The sequence below is a fragment of the Grampus griseus genome (assembly GCF_964374135.1).
Source record: "Grampus griseus genome assembly, chromosome: 14".
NCBI classification, from domain to species: Eukaryota; Metazoa; Chordata; class Mammalia; order Artiodactyla; family Delphinidae; genus Grampus; species Grampus griseus.
The window spans coordinates 1,283,011-1,304,091 of NC_139008.1; the positions used below are offsets into that span (position 1 = coordinate 1,283,011).

General features: G+C 61.5%; 1 protein-coding gene across 2 annotated transcripts in view; it reads right to left on the bottom strand.

Moving 5' to 3' along the window:
• Positions 1 to 21,081, bottom strand: part of MAD1L1 (mitotic arrest deficient 1 like 1) — a 318,428-nt gene that overhangs the window by 118,639 nt on the left and 178,708 nt on the right. For both annotated transcript variants that reach the window (XM_082669805.1, XM_082669806.1), the window contains 2 exons: positions 12,308 to 12,448; positions 2,782 to 2,838 (listed from right to left, as the gene is read on the bottom strand). In XM_082669805.1, coding sequence (XP_082525931.1) covers positions 2,782 to 2,838; positions 12,308 to 12,448 — 198 coding nt within the window. The remainder of the gene's footprint in view (positions 1 to 2,781; positions 2,839 to 12,307; positions 12,449 to 21,081) is intronic.

Genomic DNA, 21,081 nt, shown 5'->3' on the forward strand with positions numbered 1-21,081 from the left:
GGGCTGCAGGACACCCCTGGAACCAGTTCGGGAGGGAGAGCAGGGGCTCACCCAAGCTCCTGGACTGAGTGTGGCTCACCTGCACTCCTGGGCCCCGGGCACCGCCGTTTCTCATTTTCCCTTTAACTCAGAAAAAGAAGGGGGAAGTGAAATAACACGAAATGAGCTAAAGATGAGACCATCAAAGGCAGAGACCAGACCCAGAGAACGGACTTGAGGACACGCGGGGGGGCTGGGCGAAGTGGGGGGAGGCATGGACGTCCGTACACTACCGAGCGGAAAACAGACAGCTAGCGGGAAGCAGCCGCACAGCACAGGCAGGTCAGCTGGGTGCTCTGTGACCGCCTGGAGGGGTGGGACGGGGAGGGAGGGAGGGAGGAGATGTGGGTATATATGCATATGTACAGCTGATTCACTTTGCTATAAAGCAGAAACTAACACACCATTGTAAAGCATTTATACTCCAATAAAGATGTTCAAAAAAAAAAAAAGGCAGAGATTAAAAACCTGTCTGAGGAGACAGCTACAGCCCAGACCCAAAAGCAAGCAAGAAAGAACCAGTGTAAGGGGCCCACAGCGCCTGGCTTGCGCACACGAAGGCCGCCGGCACCTCATCTCCGCACATGGCCGTCAGCTCAGGCAAGGCCAGGCCCCGCACTGCTGCCCGCCTCTGCAGGGTCAGTACCACTGGGACAAGGCACGTTTCATCCGAAGCTCCCCATGGAGCACAGTCCCCAAGGTCCCCCAGTGGCCTGCGCCGAGTCTGGGGACACCAGGCCTGCCGGAGGCTCTCCACCCTGGCTGACATCAGACTTGCCCAGGAAGACATGAAATGACACCCCTGCCTGGGCCCCCCCCGACCAGTTCTAACTTAATCGGTCTAGAGGAGGGAACAGGTGTCAGGATTTCAAAGCCCCTGGTGATTCACACAAGGGACGGAAACTATACGGGTTGAAACTAAAAAAGAGCACAGGCTGGAAGGCACACAGCCCTGCGGCCCTGCGGCCCTCGGGGTGCCCCGGCCTCCCCAGCTCAGCGCCCACCCTGGCCTGAGGGCCAGAGCCAGTGGCCAAGTGCAGCAGGGTCTGTCCTCCCTCTTGCGCGGGAGGCACCGGCTCCTATCCACAAGCCCCAGGGCCAGGGAAGGGCTGAGGCATCAGCTCCAAGGCATCCTCACTTCTCAGCCTTGAGGCCTCGGGCATCAGATGCCCACGCACCTCCTCCTGCCTCGTGCACATCACGGAAACACAGCCCGAGGGCACACGCCAACTCAGGCCAGCACCGAGGGGGCGACAGAGGAGACACAGATCACTGAGTCCTCAGGACCTCATCAAGAGGAAGCATCAGGCTTCAAGGACACCCCACCCCACCCCACCCCACCCCGGGCGGCAAAGTCGGTGGACGAGAAGGAAGCACGCTCCCCCCAAGCCCCCTCGCCCCCTCCCGCCCCGGGTCTGGAGGCCAGGCAGCTGCGCTCGCTGCCCCAGGTGCCCCCTCCCTCAGCCAGCACGCAGTCAGGCTGCCTTCCCACCTCTAGGACTTCCGCAGGCCCAGACGTGCCCCTGCTGCCCCAGGAAACAGCTCTCAGAGGCTCACTGATGAAATCCCATCACCGGGAAGCCCTGGGCTCCTCTCACGGCTGCCCTTACACACGGGACCTAGGGTCCCTCGCTGCACATGTCCTTCTCTGACTCTGAGTGGAACTGCCCCCCAGGACAGATGCCTCGGACTGGAGCCGCCAGGCAGGGCTTGGCTCGCTGGGTACCTACCCACCGGGAACACCCAGGTGCTTCCCGGCCTTGACTCGGGGACTCCGGACGCCCAAAAGCCCCCACAGCCCAATGTACAACTGCCTCTCAGACCGCCACGCTTCCCCCGAACCCGCGCTCCCCGATCCTCCCATCCCACCCCACCCCCGATTCCTCACCCAGCCCCCGACACTGAGGGTCGCAGCAGCGGTGGACAGAGCAAATTCAAGGATGTGTCTCTTCCACCCGGCGGTCATCCCCACTGTGCATGCCCACGAGAGGCGGGGCTGGGCGGCGCCGACACCGAGACAGGAGCCCGACTCCAGCCGCCAGTCCCAGTGCCCACGGCAGCTTCCCGGGTGCCCCCAACCCGGCTGGCATGTGGCCCGGGCAGAGCAACCCGATGACATGAGCAGATGCCCCTCCCCTCCCCACACCTGTGGCCCTCCTGTGCCCGGGGCTTCATCCCCTCAGCGCCCAGACCAGGGCCAGAGCGGCTCACGGTTTGTGCAGGATGAGGATGCCAGAAGGCCGAGTCCCTCTGGCCCCCAGTGGGTGGTAAGGACCCTCCAGGCACGGGGGCGCCAGCCAGGGCTCCGGGGTCGTGTCTGCACGCGCCCAGGTAAGGGCTCCCCCGGCTGCACGGAGGGCGGGGCGGACGTGATCTGACATCAGCAGTCAGCCCACGGCGACAGCAGAGAAACAAACGTGCCACAAAGTAGCCACGCGAGGCTGGAGAGCCCTGCGCTCAGCGTGCACACGCTCCGGGGCCCGTGGGGTCAGCGTGGGGTCAGCGTGTCGTGTGGCTGTGACCTGAGCAGGAGATGCACCGCCGTCCCCACCTCAGAGCCGGCCGGGGGGAGCCCCGCAGTCTGTGCCAGGGGTGGAGGGGGTGGGTGTGTGGCCTGGGCCACGGCCAGGGGGCCACACGCCTGTGCCTGCAGGGCGGGTCCCGACGCGCTAAGGTACCCAGGCCCTGGGCTTCCCTTTGGCCACAAGGGCCACCAACCAGGCGTGTGCCTCAGGGACTCACCATGTCGGCTCTTTGTTTCTGGCCTCCCAGCTCCTCCAGGGCCTGTGACAGCTGAGCCTTCAAGACAAGACAGAAAGTGGGTCAGTGGGCTTTCTCCTCCTGGGGCCGAAGCGACCACCCCTCCCCCACCTCTGCCACATCCACTGCTGCCGGGGGAGACCCCGAATTCCCACTGTTTGGAAAGAGGGGCCGCAGGAACGTGATAACTCGGCAAGTCCGCCCCAAGCCTGCCGCCCGAAGGGGAGAGAGATTCGGGCTGCAGTCTTAGCGCCCCTGGTAAGAGGCCGGGGACCGGGCCACAGTCCAGCAGGCAGGAGGCACTGACCAACCACAGCGCTCCTCAAGAGGGGACCAGGACAGCGGGGGTGGGACACAGTCGTCGAGCCGCAACGGGGACAAGATGAAGCAACGGGCGCTGGATTTACCCTCCCTCCCGAACCAGCCAGAAAACCAGACGAAACCCCGGAAACAGTGGGTTCCCGGCCTCCACGACACGCAGGCAGCACAGGGCTCGGATCTGAGGGAAGGAAACGGGAGGCGTGGCCCCCACCGCCCGGCTCACAGCCCCGCCCCCTCAGGGCTCGGATCTGAGGGAAGGAAACAGGGGAGGCGTGGCCCCCACCGCGCCGGCTCAAAGCCCCGCCCCCAGCCCCGCCCCCTGGGGCCGCGGCGGAACCGGCGGGAGCGGCAGGACTGAGCACACGAGGGAGACCGTGTGAGCGGAGGCCTCGCCGGGGAAGACGTGCCCGCGAAGCTGCTCCACGGCCCAGTCACGCGGGAAATTAAAGGCCGACAGCACCCAGTGTCGGAGGACCGGAGCAGCCGCGGTCCACACGCACCCCTCGGACGCCCGGCACTGGGTGTGGGCGTCGCGTACCCCCGGGGACCCCGCTTGAGCCCTCGCCGCCCTGGGCCGTCGTCTCACCTGGGAGAGGAGAGCGAGGACGTGGCGGCCGCCCACCTGGTGCTCACTCTGCACTCAGGATCCTGAGGCGGCGGTGACGACGGGGACCCCGCGGGGCGAGCCTTCAACGGGGGGCTCCGCCTGCAGCGAGGACCCCAGGGAGCAGGGGGCTGGCGGGGCCGTGGGCCGCGTCAGAGACTGACCGTCAGCCGCTCCTCACGGCTGCTCGCGTGACCGAGGCCGGGCGCTTCCTGAAGGGACGGCCTCCTGGAATAGCCTCGGGGAGGCACCATCCCTCACGTTACGTCCCGCCCTGGCCAGGCTGGGTGCAGTGGAGCTGGGGGGGCAGGCACATGGCGGGGCTGGGGGGGCGGACAGGAGGAAGGGAACCGGCCGTCCCGGGGGCAGCACACCCCGGAGCAGGCGGGAGGGGACCCGTGACCGCAGGGCTGCGTCAGGCCGTCCGGGGGCATCACACTCCTGCCAGACCCCAGGCGCGAGCCCCCGGCCCACGCACCACGTGTGACGGCAAAGGGGGCACTGAGACCTCGCGTGGCCACTTTGATCTCTGAGTGAGAACTGCTGCCCAGCTCCCGCCAGCGCAGGAGCGCAGGAGCCCAGGCGCAGGGGAGAAGCCATCCCTGCAGCCGGGTGCAGGCAGGACGGGAGGCCGCAAAGCCCAAGGCTGCAGGTCTCATGGACAGAACGAGACCAGAGTCTCAGGCCCCCTGCCTCTCGGCTCCACTCCACACACAGGCTTGTGACAAAGTGGGAAGATAAAAGAGGCGAGGAAGCCGGCCGGTTGACAGGGGCCCGTCCAGGCAACGGCCCATAGACACACCGCTTCCACCTGGCAGCAGCCCTGAGGGGCAGAGAGGGCGCCTCCCCACATGGACGTCAGCCTGAAGGCAGGAGTGAGCCACGCTTCCCATGGCCGCAGAGCACGTCGGCACGTAAGCAGGCAGGCAGCGCACGTGCCGGCTCGGCCTGGAGCCGAGGCTCTGCCGGGAAGTCCTGGCTCCTGGGCAGCCTGCAGGACGGAGGCCTTCACCCCTCAGAACCCACCTCTGCAGCTGAAGCAGCCGATACCTCTCCCAGACCCGGAGCCCGCCAGGCCCCACTGGTGCTCACAGGGCCACGGTGGTACTTCCACAGCGGACCTGGACCCCGTCCTGGCTTCAACAGCTAGTGTGGTTACCCTGCAGGTGATGGGCCTAGGACCACAGCTGCAACACCCCTGGGACTTGTGGGAAGTGCAACGTTTCAGCCCCCCACGCCCCAGAGCTGGGGAGGACCCAGCAGATCTGTCTTCACGAGCCCTCCTGGCCACTCAGGCCACTGCAGGGGTGAAGCCAGACAAGAGAGATGAATCCCAACATCTCTGCGTTCCAGCCGTGTGACCTGGAACAGAGGCCTGGGCTGGGAGCGCCACAAGGTGAAGGAGCAGTTTTCAGCTGTTAGCCCCTCACAGAACGTGGACTGAGACACAACCACCCTCGGACCCGAACAGAACAGATCAACAAAACTAGGAGCTGTTTTGTTGTTGTTTTTTTTTAAAGATAAGCAAAATTGACAAACCTTTAGCTAAACTAATTAAGAAAAAAGATAAGGCTCAAATAAATAAAGTCATAAATGAAATCACCAAGGATACCATAAAAACACAAAGATTCAAGAACTACTGTGATCAACATTATACACCAAGAAACTGGACAACCTAAAAGAAATAAACTCCTAGAAATATACAAACAATCAAGAATGAATCGTTAAAAAAACAGAAAATATGGACAGACCAGTAAAGAGTAAGAAAAATCAATCAGTTAAAAAAGAAAACCAAAAACCTCCCTACAAAGAAAGGCCCAGGACCACATGGCTTCACTGGTGAACTTTACCAAACATTTAAAAAAGTATTAATACCAATCCTTTTCAAACTCTTCCAAGAAAAATCGAAGAGAAGGGAACACTTCCAAACTAATTTTACAAGCCTAGCATTACCCTGATACCAAAGTCAGACAAGAGAAAAAAAAAAAAAAAAAAAAAGACAAAAACCAAAACACCCACTGGCCAATATCCCTGATGAACACAGACGCAAAAATCCTCAGCAAAATACTAGCAAACTGAATTCAACAGCACATTAAAAGGATCATACACCGTGGTCACGTGGGATTTATCCATGGAATGCAAGGATGGCTCAACATGCACAAATCAATCAACGGGATACACATTAACACAACGAAGGATAACGCGATTATCTCAAGAGATGCAGAGAAAGCATCTGACAAAACTCATATCCTCTCATGACAAAAATTAATTAGGTACCAAAGGAATGTACTTCAACATAATAAAGCCCGTAGCTAATGTCATATTCAACCGTGAGAAGCTGAAAGCTTTTCTTCTAAAATCAGGAACAAGGCAAGGATGCCCACTCTCACCACTCATATTCAACATAGTACTGGAAGTCCTAGCCAGAGCAATCAGACAAGAAAAAGAAACAGAAGGCATCCAAAGAGGAAAGGAAGAAGTAAAATTGTCGCTCTGCAGATGTTATGATCTTATTTATAGAAAATCCTAAAAACTCCACAGGAACCCTGTCAGAATTAATGAACAAATTCAGTAAAGTTGCAGTGTACAAAATCAACATACAAAAGTAAGTTGCATTTCTATACGCTAATAATGAACCATCCGAACAAGAAACTAAACAGTCCCATTTACGACAGCATCAAAGAACAATAAAATACTTAGGAATAAATTTAACCGAGGAGATAAAAGATCCATATACTCAAAAGAGACTGAAAGCAGACACTGAAATGACAGATAAATGGAAAGACATCCTGTGTTCGGGGACTGGAAGAACTAATACTGTTCAACTGTCCGCACTACCCAAAGCAAGCTACGGGTTCCATGTAATCTCTATCAAAATTCCACTGGCATTTTTGACAGAAATAGAAAAAAAACAAACTAAAAAGCTTCTGCACAGCAAAGGCAACAACAAAATGAAAAGTGACCTATGGAATGGGAGAAAATATTTGCAAACCATGCATCAAGGAGTTAATATCCAACATATATAAGGAACTCATACAACTGAATGGTTAAAAAAACCCAAAAGCCAATTAAGAAATGGTGAAAGGATCTGAACAGAAGTTTTTCCAAAGAATAAAAGCAGCCAACAGGTAAATGAAAAGATGCTCAACATCACTAACCATCAGGGAAATACAAATCACAACCACAGAGATATCACCTCACACCTGTTAGGATGGGTATTATCAAAATGACAACAGACAGCAAGTGCTGAAGAATGTGTTGTGCACTGATGGTGCGAACGTAAGCTGGTGCAGCCACTACGGGAAAGAGTACGGAGGGGACTCAAAAAACTAAAAATAGAACATGGCCCTCGCCCGCTGCCTGTGGCCTCTGCACGTCAGATCCGTGTCCAACCGCAGAGGATTCCCAGAGCCCGGGTCTCTGGTATCATTTTCTCCCTGTTTGCCTGCCTTCTGTTTTCCATTTATTTAGCACGTTGCTCATCTTGTAACTCTGTCTCAAGATTTTCCAGTTTGTTTCATCTGTGCTTTTTTACAGGAGAGTCATCTCAAGATCCTTATATAAGGGGAGCACTAAACACTTTCACAAGGAAGAAAAAAATCTGGATCTGGTGAACAATGTAGGGTTCAAAAGCTGCTGTTCTTCCTGAAGCCAAGCCCCCCACGGCCAGGGGACGGCGACAGAAAGGCTGTGACGTGCGCCCTCACAGAAGTCCGGGAGGAGCGAGGGAGAGGGAGCAGTGTCGCGCCCACCTCCTCCTAGGCTGGGAGTTGGAAATCACTGCTGCACTCTGAAGCTGGGACCTTCCACAGACCTCCATGCAGCAGCCAGCAGCACCATAATCTGGTTTAATTAAATAAATTAGAAAACCACACCAGGCTGATATCTTGAATCAAGGTGGCATGAGCCGCATATTTATAGCCCTGTCGACAGAGGAGGATTCATGACACATGCTACCGACTTCTGCAGCCGCTTTATTAGATGGAATAAGTAAAACCCGTGCAAAACGGCACCAGAGTCGGGCTGCTGGGATCCTCCCGATCTCAACACTTCCGCTTGGGGGTACTGAGATGTTTTTGCTAGAATCAAAGCATGTTTCCCATTAGAACTGACTGATTAAGCTAAACGGGTGAAATGTAATGCCTCTCTAAGAAGTGGATGCATTTTTCAAATTCCCTGTGCCCACATCTGTGGGTCCCGCTCCTTCTCCAGCAAGTGAAAGGTCGGGCCGACGGAGCAGCACGCCCCCTGTACCTGTGAGAGGGCGCCTGCCGTGGGCACACCAGGGGCTGGCCAGGTCCCATGGGGCAGGCGCGGCAGCTCTCACGTCAAGCAGCAGGGTCTCGGGGTCCCAGACAAGAGGAGCTAGAAGAGGGGGCTGGCAACTACAGCCTGCCCACAAATCCAGCCCACCACCGGTTTTATCTGTAAAGTTTCACTGGCACAGAGCCACACCCACCATCTACTGACGGCCCACGGCTGCTCCTGAGCTATACAGCCGCAGAGCTGAGGGGCTGTGATCAAGACCACGTGGCCACACGGCCCACAGCACTCACTGTCTGGCCCTTTACAGACAACGCCTGCTGATCTCTGCGTGAAAAGCAACAGGAGCTTGGGGGTGAGCGAGGAGGTGGAGAGAGGCCAAGGAGAAGGGGGCAGTGGAGGTGAGAGGACAGAGCAGGGCAAAGACAGAAACAGACAGACACAAAGAGAGAACAGAAAGAAATACGGAAGGAAAGGGAAGAAGGCTGGAGGGAGAAAGAAGGGTGTGGCGGGGGAGGGGCGGGGAGAGGGGCCCTCACCTCCACCAGGCACCCAGAGCCCAGGGCGCCCCGACCCTGACGCCCAGGCAGTGCTCTCTCAGGCGGGTGAGGGACACTAATCCGTCTACACCGTCAGGCCCGGGGGCTGTGGGGACGTCTTCCCTGCACGCACCTGGCTGCTCCCGGCGGTCCCCCAAGACAGCGGAACAAAACGGGGACCGTGGGGCTGCGAGCAGTGCTCTGCTCTCGCCTGCGCTGCCATGTGCCCCCAAACGGTGCTTGCATCACAGCCTGAGGACGGATGGGTCGCCTGGAGGCTCTGAGGAACCCTTAACAAACGGGTTCTGTAAAGTTACATAACTTCCTACCATCTGTCAATACGTGATGCTCAACTAATAAACTTCTGCCAGGCAGCTTGAAGCAGCTTCCAGAGGCTCCAAGTGCGGGTCGTTCTCCGAGACTCTGAGACGTGAAATGTTACTGTTTAATAGAACAAGAAGAGGAAAACTGCCCGAAGGACACCAGCTCCGCCCTGCACGGCTCGGCTCCGGCACGGGGCCACTCTGACCTGGAGGGTGAGGTCAAAGCCAGGCGCCTCTGAGCCTGTCCCCTCTCTTGAGGCCGTAGGAGCAGACCCACAAGGGACAGCACAGGGGCCTGTCCTGCCCAAACCCCAGCGTCCAGGCTCCAGCCTCCTGAGCCGCAGGCCTCTCCCTGGCTGCTCAGGGCCTCAGAGGGGTGAGACAGGGTTCAGAGAGCCTGGGTGCCCCCCTGCAAAGGGGCCAGGCTGGAGATGGGAAGCGGGTCTGGGCCGGGGACCCCCAGGCTGCCCCAGAGCCTCACGTGCATGCAGAGAAAGCATCCGCCCGCTCCTCCCCCCTTACCCAGCACCCCACCCGGAGCTGCACAGAAGCCCTCAGCTCTACCAGGAAACTGCTGGGACTGAAGGCAGGTCAGGCCAGCACCCGGGTTTTGTGACTTGCCTTAAAGGAGCACGCCTACGGGGCCTTGTGGAGTGAGGACGGGGGGCGGGGGGCAGAGCACTTGCAGGGCTCCCTCCACACGGCCCATCACCAGCCTCGCGGTTCTGGGCACAGAGGGCACCGCCTTCACACCCACTTCGCCCTGGGCTCCTCCCAGCTCTTTCCTGAATCCAAGACCTCGCCCCACCCCCGCCAGCCCCCTTCCTGAACCCCTTCCTGTTCTTCACTAATGGGCTTAGTTCCTCATGTTGGGGTCACATTCTCCCTAACCCAGTCCTCCTCCTGGGATGAGACCCAGTCCAGGGGAGCCGCCAGCGGCCACCAGAGGGCCCCCCACAAGAACCCCCGCCCCTCCCCCGGGGGATCCCAGGGCCAGCGGGGGCTGGAGGCAGGCGCTGATGGGAGGTGGGCGCCCCCGTCAGGGCAGCACACCCTCCAAGGTGCTCGGGGAGCCCCCCTCCGGGCCCACGTGAGAACAGCTGAGACACTACCGTGGGGCGGCCCCCTGATGGCCCGGCTGGGCGAATCCAGGGAGCTCGCTGATGGGGTGACGGGGCCGCTGGCTGCAACGCTCAGGAATGAGGCGAATATTCCCCAATTTGCCCAATGTTTCCCATTTCCCCAATTTCTCCCCTTCTACACCATACTCCCTCCCACCCTCCGGACACTAGAGAAAAGCCTTCTGCCGTGTACGTGTCTCCCCGCACCTGTCACTTCTGTGCCGCTACCGAGTGCTGGGAGAAACCCCTCGGGTCCTGGAGCCCCGGCCCCGGCCCTCTCTCCTCGGGTGCACAGCGAGGTGGCCGTGAGCGGTCCGATCTCTAAGAGGACAGTGTGCACCACCGGCAAGAGAACGAGGGCAGAGCTCCCTGGAAGGCCGGAGTCCCACACGCTCCCTCTTACTCCACACTCAGTCCTAACCCTAGAGCCAGGCCTGACGGCAAAGGCCCCTCTTCTCCAGCAGCGCCAGCTTGAACGTGAACTCGGGCGCAGGGTCCTTCCTGTAGGAGGCTCTCTGCGGATCCCGCCAGCCCAGCCCAGCCAGGACCCCTCATCCTCATACTGCACCGGGCAGCTGGCTCCCCCAGCCCCCCACGGAGGCAGCTTCTCCCAGCCAAGCTCCCGCAGCTCGGGGCCCACCCAGAGCCACACAGCTCCAGTTCCCAGTGGCTCCTAATTGGGCGGGGGGCTCCTGGGGGCCTATGCTTGGCGGGGCCTGGTACAGATCAGGTCAGCGGACGGCTGGGGAGGAAGGAAGCAGGAGGGAGGGGGAAGGACATCCTTGTCCCAGTACAGGTTCCCAGAGGGCTGGAAGGAGACAAGAAGAGGTCTCGGTGATGTGCAGAAAAAAGAACCAAGGCTGAGGAGGAGCCCCTGCCCTGTCCGGGGTCCCTCAGTACAGTCCACATCCCACCCTGCTGGGGGCCTGAACCAGGGAGCAGGACCGGCTGGCTTTGTCTGCTGCCACCTGGTGGAGACCGGGAGGCGTACAGCCCTCAGCAGGAGCAGACCCAGGCCTGACCCACAGGGCACAACGAATCCAACCACGACCTCCACTTTCCAAAGGCGATGGGTGTTTCCAACACCTGGAGTCAGTCAGCCTTTCTTCAGCTGCCTGCACACACTCCAAAAAGGCCAGGGGACAGTGCCCGGTTGGCCTGGCCCAGGAATGCCCTGCTGCAGCCCCTCTGTGCTTGACCCTTTCCACGACAGCAGCTCAGGCCCAGGCGGGGCTCTTGGGGGGAATTCAAGGGGCAGGGACTTGGGGGGCTCCCTCACCTACAGGGAGGACATGTGCAGGACATGTGGAGAGCAAGAACCGCCCCCCCAGTGGATGGCCTCGCTGGGATGGCGAGCAGAGCCTGAGTCCAGAACACTGAGGCTGGTCCCAGGGTAACCCCCAGACTCAAAGATGGGGATCTCAGGTCTTCCGTCCTAACACAGATCCAGGGTCGGTGCGGCCTGGGTGGAGGGCAGGAGGCCATCAGCACCCGTGTCCGGAGAGTACAGGGCAGGGACGGGAGTCCCAGCGTGGACAGGGCGGGGCGGCTGCCAGGGCTGGGAGGCCATTCCTCTGCCCCTCCTCTGTCTGGTGCCTCCCGCCCAGCGCCTGGACTGGCCACGTGAGCCCCTGTGGCGATGATGACGATGGAGAGGAACAGCCATGGCAGTGACGCTGGCAGAGCCGGTGATGTCCACCCCCCCGAATTCTCCCGTAAGTCTGGGAGCTGGAAAGGAAGGCTGAGTGACCGCTCCACTGCACTGCTGACCACAGGAAGGGAAGAAGGGGTCAGGCACTTTCGCTACCAAAACCAGGACAGCCCCAGGCAAACCGGGACAAGTCAGCTCCCTGCAGGCAGGACTCAAGGGGAGACAGGGAGCCAAAGGAACCCGGTGCCCGTCCGCCAGATGCCAGGGGCGGGGCTGTCCCCAAGCCGCCGCCTCGGGCAGGGTAAGGCACGGTGACCACGCTGCTCAACGAGTTCCGAGGTCACTGACAGCCCCTCATCTCCAACATGCAAAAAGCCTCAACATATGGCATTGGAGGTGCCAGAACTGCCAACCTCGTAATGAACTGGAGCACACGCGGTGCCAGACAGGAAGGACCTCGTAACGTAAAAAGCGCCGGGGGGAGCCTTCCCCGCGAATCCCTCTTCACTAGTGTCTCACGGGGAGCAAATGTGTGGCGGTAAAAACGGCATGGAAGCGCCTGCACCGACAAGGCTGTGCTTGCGGGGGCTGGAGGCGGCCCTCCCCAGCAGGACTGAGGTCTGCACGCAACAGCGTCCGCAGCGCCCCCCCCCCCGCGGAGCGCACACGGACGCTGGGCCACTCACCTCCATCTCCGAGCTGTGCGCGTGCACCTTCTGCACCATGTCCTCGGCCTCGCGCATGCGGCGGGTCAGCTGGGGCGAGTACTCGGCCGGGGTCAGCTCACTGTCGTAGGACCCCAGGATGGCGCGCATGCCGTCCCGCTCCTGTGGGCACAGAGGGCAAGAGGTCAGGCCCGTGCGGGCGAGGGGCGTGAGGGAGACAGGAGCAGCGTGGTGGGCTTGGGGTCAAGTTCGAGGGGCAGGCTGCCAGGTGGGGCCCCCTGGGTGGCTCCTTGAAGAGCTCGAGCTGGCCACTTAGCCCGACAGAGCCCACCAAGGCCGAGACGGGCCCTGGCTGCTCTGAAGCCGCAGACCTGCTTGGCCAGTGCCCGGTGAGCCTGGGGCCCATCCTCGAGCTGCACCGTCTGACCTGCGGGGGCCAGCAGAGGGCGGGGGCTGCCTCCATCAGGGTCGGCACCCCTCCCTCCCCGAGTCTGCAGTGTCCCCCAGCTGGGCAGAAGGTCTGGGCCAGTGCTCTGGGTCAGTGTGACCTCCTGAGTCCCAGCAAACAGACCAAGGGACACACCAGTGGGGTCCGCCGGCAAGTGGGTTGGAGTAACCCCGCTCCCGTGACTTCTGACCTGGCCTTTGACCCAGCAACACTCAGAGCCAGGGTCTAAGCAGAAGATTCGGTGGGTAAGGAGAGGTCCCTCTAAGCAGGGAGGCGGCAGGTGTCCAGCAGGGCCGAGGAGTCCTCCCAGAGCGCTCTGACAGGCCCCAGGACCCCCGCGGCACCAGCTCTGGCCTCGGCAAGCTCCTCCCCACCACACCCCCGAGCCCATGGGGTGCCAGAGGCCACGGTCCTGGGCGTCACCGTGCACCAGCCACGCCCGGCACCCCTCCTCCATGTAAAGATGCAGCTCAGGTTTCGTGGGGCACACGGACCACACAGCGCTGAGACCACCGCTTAGAGCCACACAGGAGTCCCCACCCAGTGGTACCCTACTGGAAACGATGGCCAACGGCACGAGCCCTGGGAGAGACGGGCGGCGCCTCCTGAGCCACACGGGAAGACCCCTTCCTGAGATGCTGGCGAAGGGAGAACAGCAGGGGAGGCCCTCAGAGACCGAGGCTGTCCCCAAGACCAGGAACGGAGCCACCCTGGCAGCCGGGGAAAGGAGGCTCCCCTCCCCCACTGTGGGCCTGGAACCATGGGCCAGTCTCTTCTGGATCCAGCCCCCAAGGATGCAGGGAGGAGACCTCGCTCCTAGCAGGCTGCAGCACGAGCTGAAGGCTGGCACCTGCCCTCCTCCTGCCCCCATGTCTCCCGGCTGCGGCCGAGGAGGCCCACACAGGCTGCACAGTTAGACAAAATCAGGTCCCCTGCAGACAGCCAGGCTTAACGAGAGCGCGGCTTCTCAAACCTCCCATCTTGCGCATCTCCCGGGTCCTGTGAAACCTCCTTTCAGATTCAGCAGGTCTGAGGTGGGGCCTGAGAGTCTGCCTTTCTAACAGGCGACGTTGCTGGTGTGCGGGCCACACTGGGGAGCTCAGTGGCCTAGCCTGGGCCAGCACAGCCCAGGAAGCAAAGGTGGCTCCCACGAGACCACGTCCGGGTCCCAGCTCTGCTCCGGGCAACCCGAGGCCAGCGCTTTCGTCCACCTGAGCCTCCTCCCTGATCAGCGGGGTGGGTCATCAGCACACTGCACAGGCCGGCCGGGATGACTGATGCCCTCCTGGACCAAGCAGCCAGCCGCCGGCCTGTGAGCCACGAGGCTCACGTGGTGACAGCAGCCCTCTCATCCACACCGGCAAACAGACCTCCACGTTTGGACTCCAGGGCGCAGCCCCTCCCGCAGGCATGCCCGGTGCAGCAGCTGGAGAAGCTCGTGCAGCCTCGCTCTGCACCCCAGCCGGCGCCCCTCGCAGCCCACACACCCGCCAGGGCACCGCGTCCCGGGCGAGCCACAGGGCCAGCCACACCAGCAGCGACTCCGAGGCATGTTCTCGGACCCTCTGCCCCGTGCTCTCGGCCGCTGCTTCCGTGAACTGAGGCCCGACTGTCCGGGCAGAGACCTGCCCCAACTGCTGCTCCACCCTAAGCACCGCTGCTGCCCCCGCAGTCTGCCCAGGCCCCTCCTTCTCAGGTGAGACTGGTGAAGACTGGGGGCTCACAGGGTCCCCTCTTCTCCCGCAGGAGCCCATCGGCCCCCACCCGCCGAGTTCAGCGGTTTCCTGCGCTCCCGGGCCTCTGGCTGGGCCATCGCCCCAGCACGGACCTCATCATTAGTTGATGACAAAAAATTCAATAAGTGAGAAATTAAAGTTACAAATCCAACTGGAACTGGTCACACATCCGTGGAAAATTTGTTTCCAACAGGAAGGTTTATCGAGTGTCATAATTTTATTGAAATCCTGTATCTTCCCATTGACTTTTATGGTTTCGAGCTGGTTACACAGTTATTATTACCAGAGCATCGATGCCACGCAGGGGCCGGGGAGGAGCTTCCTTTCATAAACAAGCTGTAATTGTCACCTTTATTGACCAATAAATCTCCAAAATGCTGCCTCCCACTACGGTTCTCTTCCATTACGTCTCCAGGCTAGCAAAGAGGAAGATATAAAATGGAAAGTTTGCTGTTTGTACCTTCTAAGGAAATCGTTTTGCCATTTAGTCATGAAGCAGCAGAACTGGGCTGGTTTGATCTGATAACGACTTTTTAATGACAGATTCCACTTGTGGTGAAGGGCCCTTCGTTTTCACTTGAACAAGCGTGGGGACTAATCCCTGAACAAACAGGCACCCAGCCTGAGCTGAGGAGCTGCGCAGACGCCTCCAGGTACAGACAGGACGGGGCTCCCCTGGGTGCTTCTCCCTGGGGACACCACAGCCCCGGCTGTCCCGGCACACTTGCTTGTCACGTGATCAGCGCAACCCAAAGAGCGTGGTCACAGCATCGCGCAGGGAGAAATGGACTGAGGACGCGGGGGAGGGGGCAGTGATGGAAGTTGCCCTCGACCCCCAGGCCCAGCCTGCAGTGCCCAGCGGGGTGCGGGAGAGCGGAGGCCGCGACTGGCAGCAAAGGCAGCGGCCGTGACCCTGCTCCGACCCTGCCAGCCCCAGCTTCAGAGCTCCGGTCTGTGACTGACAGGCTGGCCCTGACAGCCCCACACTCCCTGACAGACGAAGCGTTTGGGGTGATACGTACCGACCCTCCTGTACACAGGCCTCAAGGACCAGATGGAGAAAGCAAGGGGGGATGACCAGGCCTGGCTGGGCGGCAGAGGGTCTGCACACATCCTGCGGATGGCGCTCCTGGCGTCTACCCGGAGCTCGCGCCAATGCCCAACTCGGGGACAAGGCCGGGGCCGCTCCGCGTAGGCAGCTCAAGAGCCCAGCCTTGCAATGCCTCTGGGCTGGCTCGGGAGGGTGCCAAGAGGACGCCAGGACACACAGCTCCAGACCCTCGCTACCCGTCACCGTCTCCCTGCCCCTTCTCCATGACCGGCTCAGAGCTCTGCAGGCTTGCGAGTGGGAACCAGGGCAGTACCAAGGCGATGTGGTCTCTGCAAGTTCTGGAATATTCCCAATAAGAACCCAGAATCTGAGGATGGCAGAGATGAAACCAACGCTTTCTTCTTTAATGTACATGAAGGGAGTGGAGAGCCTCAGTGGTGCTGAGAAGCGGTGGAGAAAGTAAGTCATATAGAGCTTGGAAGCCTCTCAGATCAAGTCCAGGCCACTGTTTCCTGGAAAGAAAACGGGGGCAGAGGTGCAAAGTCACTTGTCCAAGCCCCACAGGGAGGATGGGCACAGGCCAGCCAATAACCAGGCGGCAGCCAAACTCTACAGCCCCGGGCCCAGCCCGGCAGCCCGAGCGTGCACTCAGCAGGCGTCTGCAGGAGGGGGCGGGAGGTCCCGGTGGGCACTGAGAGTCCTGCCCGGGGGAAGGCTGGGCTAGGGAATGGGCGGGGGCAGAAGCGGGGCGTGCAGGTGGACGCAAGCTGGGGGATACAGAGGGGATGGGTACGGAGTCTGAGCAAGGACCCCTCCCTCTAACCTGTCAGCGGATGCTGCCAACTCCGTCCACAGGAACGCATCTCCGCCCCCCTCCCCCGCCAGCAGCTAGTTACCTGGGTGGGGCTGGTTAGGGACGCAGGTTCCGGGGGCCCACCCGGCCCTTCGGCTCCCTGGGGACGGATTCCCGAAGTGCCAAGATGCTGACCCTCCCTCACCTCAGGCCTCTGCTTTGCTGACCCCTCAGTCTGGAGATTTCTCCCCCGGGACACGTCTGGCCCTCTCGTCCTTCAGGCCCGTCCCCGCCGGCCACGCGGCCTAGCGCACCTCACCACGCACAGCTCTGCTCACCGCCATCACCGTCCGTCTTTCCTTCTACAACTCAAGCCCCAGGTCTCCCAGGCCTGGCCAGCTCTAGGCTGAAGGGGAAACCAGTGACGGGTGGGGGGGGGGAGGGGGGAATCCTCTCCTGAAAGGCTACGGCTTATTAGCAGGGAGGCAAGACCCTCTGCCCACGTGGTTTCATTCAGATCAGCCCCCTCTGCAGGCAGAGGAAAGGGTCCTACGACTCCGGAATCCGACAGCTCTGGGTGGACAGGCAAAGCCGTGGACACAGAGAACAATGTTCTGGGGGCACGAGGAGGATGCGAAAATCCAGGCAGGTGGGAGAATGAGTCGGAGAGGCAAGAACACGCAGAGGTGGAGCTCTAAGAACGCACGTGCACGCACGTGCACACGCACGTGTGAGATAAACCTTCACAGGCCAAGCCCCCCAACTTCCTGTTCACCTGAAGGGAGCAGGCAGAGAGCATTTCTCAATGCTTCTGTCTCTAATGGCCCCTAAGGCCACCAGCAGAAGAGCCCCGCTGGCGTGCGGGGCCTCCCGGGAGTGCTGGGAGCAACAAGCTGCCCAGAACCCTGCTACCCTGGAAAGCTCCCGCCTGCCTCCCCTCCTTCATCCTCCTCTCACTGCCCTGGGCGAGAGCGGGCTCAGCGGGCAGGGGGCGTGGGGGTAGGGCAAGGGGGGCAGGGGTGAGATGCAGGCCTCAGGACGGCCCAAGGACCAGGCCCGCAGCTCCTGGGCGCTGGAGAGGGTGCGCAGACAGTGAGGGGGCCACGGCAGACCCCGGGGGCCCCGGGGGGGGGCCGCAGACGCAGAGGCCCCGGACGCTTTAGGAAGCATCTGGGCTTCCCGGTGGGCACCTCTGGGGAAGGGCGCTCCACCCGGCATGGCCTCGTGGGAGGGAGCAGCGGTGGTGATGACCACCGTGAACCCCAGCTGGTCCTCCACGTGCGGCTGAGCTTCGCCGCGCAGCCCCCAACATGCTGACGGGCACCCAGGGGTGGAGAAACACGCACGCGCCCCACGCAGAGGCTGAAGAAGCACGTGCGGGCGGAAGCACACACCGCTGCGACACAGGACGGGCCTGCCCCCGCCGGCTGTGTGCGAGGTGCTGCCTGATGCAGGCCCATCAGAGCTGTAAGCCCGGGCCTTGGGGTGGCAGCGGGCAGGGCCTTGGGGTGGGAGCGGGCAGGGGAGAGAAGGGCTGTGGGCCCTGAGGACGAGGATGCTGACCACAGCCCCCAGGGCCTGCGGTGAGGAGGGCCACGGCCCAGGGCAGGCACGGGGCCCAAGGAGGATGCCCAGGCGACAGCTCAGACCCTGAAGGAAGCTGGCACCCCAAGGGAGCGCCAGTGAGGGAGGAGGAGGGGGCATGAGTCGAGGGCCCAGGAAGGCGCGAGCACCCCGGCCCGCTGGGCCCCAACCCGGGTTCACGAAGACCAGCTGTGTGACCTCAGGCCTGTGAAACGAAAAGCACAAGGAACCTCTCGGGGTGGCTGAAGTCCCAGCAGAGCACTGGGCACGCGGGGCTTTGGCACGTCTGGCGCCCACTAGGGCTGCAAGGGCAGCGGCAGCGGTGCGGTCACTGCTGCTCCCACCCCCACTTCATCTAGTTCTTCTCTGGCGCCCAGGGCAGACAGCGCGCAGGACACGGAGAGGCCGGCCCCTCCCGAGGCCCACCGCGCCCCGGCTTCGGAAGTCCCCCACCCGGCGAGGCAGGCATTGCCCGGGGATTCTCGAGCCCACTCCTCGGGGGCGGAAACCGCATCGGAGACGAGGTCCTGCCGATCCCAGTGCGCGAGCCCAGAGGCCGGGGCTGTGGCGCCCACAGCGTCAGGGGCCCCACTTCCGGGCCCTCCTGGTGGTAGGGGGGGCATACCTGTGTGTTTTCACCGTCACAAGCCCACCTCCCGGCCAGAGCTGCTGCCCAGTTCACCCTCCTGGCCGACCGCTCAGCCCTCCGCCCACCTGCAGGGCTCCACGGGGGCCCTTCCAACCCAGCCCTTCTGCCACCACGAGCCCTCAACAAGTCTAGCACCCCTACCCGACCCCACTCATCCCACAACACCGTCGTGTTTTAATAAGCAAATGAAATTCATGACCCTAGACAGCTACAGAGTCCCGTTCCAATGGCCTCTCCACTCACACGGAGTCACCGAAAGAAACACAGTGGGTGGAGGCAGAAACGGGGAGCTGCTGCGCGGGAGGCTGCGCGGGAGGGTGGAAGCCGGCCTCCGCGAGCCGCGTTGCTGGGCCCAATCCTGGCCGCTTGCTTCCCAAACGAGTGGGCAGTGCAGAGGTGGGCTGTGCCTCCACCTCCTGGGGTCCCCTGAGAGCCGTGATGAGCACCGAGGGGTCCCAGTGTCAGGTGTGTCTGGGTTGGACAAACCCAGGCTCAAATCCTGACTCCACCACAAACCAGCTGTGCAACCCCTGGCAGGCGACTTAACCTCTCTGAACTTGCCCTTCTCACGCAAAATGGGGGCATGACCACCCGAGGGAGGGGCTGAAAGATGAACAAAGATTACTTGATAAACACGAAACAGTGCCTGCGGAGAGAAGGGCTAGGGACGGCCTCGTACAGCCGTGAGGACCACAGGAGGAGGGAGGACGGGCCCACGGCTGGTACCTCCACTTCCCAATGCCCGCCTCTCTCCTCCCTCCCCCCTCATCCCGCCCCAGGCTCACTGGCCCAAACACGTCAGCTTTTCCTTCCGCCAAGTGATGGTTTCAGTACCCTTGAGCCCAGGCAGGTGTGGCAGCTCGCTCACAGGCACAGCACTGTACAGGCCACAAGCCGTCACGTGTGTCATCCCGTGTGCTTTTCAAAACTGCATCAGGCAGGGCTCCCAGCCTGGGGTCGCCAGGAGCCGGTGCCGGCGACCAGCTCTGGGACGAGACAGCCGGTGCGGCTGTGGTTTCCTCACGCCTGCCCCTCTGAGCGGCTGGAAGGCGAAACCACAAGAGCTGAAGCCCACGGGCAAGGCCAGCGGCCACTGGTCTGAGACCCCAGCACACCCTGGTGCTCCTACCACACGGCAACCCATGGGGACCAGGCCCCAGGACCTGGGGGCCTCCCCCCTAGCCTCCCACTCCTGTTAACACGACCAGACTGCTCACAGCACGGGGCTGGCACAGCGGAGCAAAGGGATCCAAGGGCATCGAGCCCACAGGGGACGCTCCCCACCAACCCAGGGCAGCTCTGTGCTCGGGAGCGGGTGCCCCTCCCGCCCACACTGCCTGGGCACCAGCCGACGGGGCTCCCGTGGGAAGGAGGCCACCCCCAGGGGCTGCGGAGGCGAAGGAACCGACGCGACTTCAACTCCATCTAAAGACAACAAGAGGCAGGAGAGGCGGCCACCCTCTGAGGCTACAGACACCAGCAAACGGGGCGCTCAAACCACCTGACACGTTCTGGAAAACCCACAGCACTCGAGAAGGATGAAATTCACTTTCTCGCTCTGTGTTCACTGATGCGGAAGCAATTCCGGAAGAAAAGAAGGGACCCCGCGAAGGAGGGGAGCTGCAAGGGCAGCTCGGAAGAGAAGAACCACAGCCTGGCTGGGCAGCCTCCTGGAGCCGGACGACCAAGAGCCCAGCGGGCTGCACCCCGCCCATTCCCCTCCCCAGGGACGGCTGACGGCGCTGGCCGGGAAGACGATGTCCACCCACGGCCCCGCCCCGCCCTGCGGCTACCCCTCCACTCTCACGCCTCTGGTCGCAGCCCCTAATCCTGCCGCCCTCTCCAGGACACCTCTGCTCATGGCGCAGCCCCCTGCAAGGAGGCCTGAAGGGCCTCCACTGCCGCCTCTTGACCCTGGCTGGTTCTGGGGACCCGGGCCCCACCTCTGCAGCCCCACAGGTCAAGTCAAGGACACGATGCCTGGGGACACTGGCATTTCTGCCCCAACACTGGACCAGGACATGGCCTGTAATTTCCCCGACAGCTGCTCTGAACGTCAGGTTATCAGGAGAGAAGAGGTTGAAGAAAGAAGAAAGGAGAAAGGACGTGGGAAAAGGCGCCACGTCCAGAAGACCGTGAGCTGCACGCAGCCCGCACACTGGCAGGGCCGAGGGCTGGCACTCGAGATGCTTCTCCTCCGTCTGCCTCCACCTGCACCCTTCCCACCCCGATGCCGTGGGATGAGCCGGACCCAAAGCCCCTGCACTACAGACACGAGCCCCTGCCCGAGACCCTGAGCGGGGCAGGGACCTGGGCTGCCAGGACTCCCTGGGCCACCTCCGCCTGGGCCTTCGCCTCCCTGCGCTGGGAGACGTGAACTCCAGCCGACGGCTGCAGGTTCGCAGGGTCAGAGGCCCTGCTTCCTCGGGTGCTGCCCAGCGCCGACAGGACAGCGGCCAGAGGCGACGTGCCACACCAGAGCATATCATATCATATTCAAACTTCAGAAAGTCAAAGACAGAGAAATCCAAAAG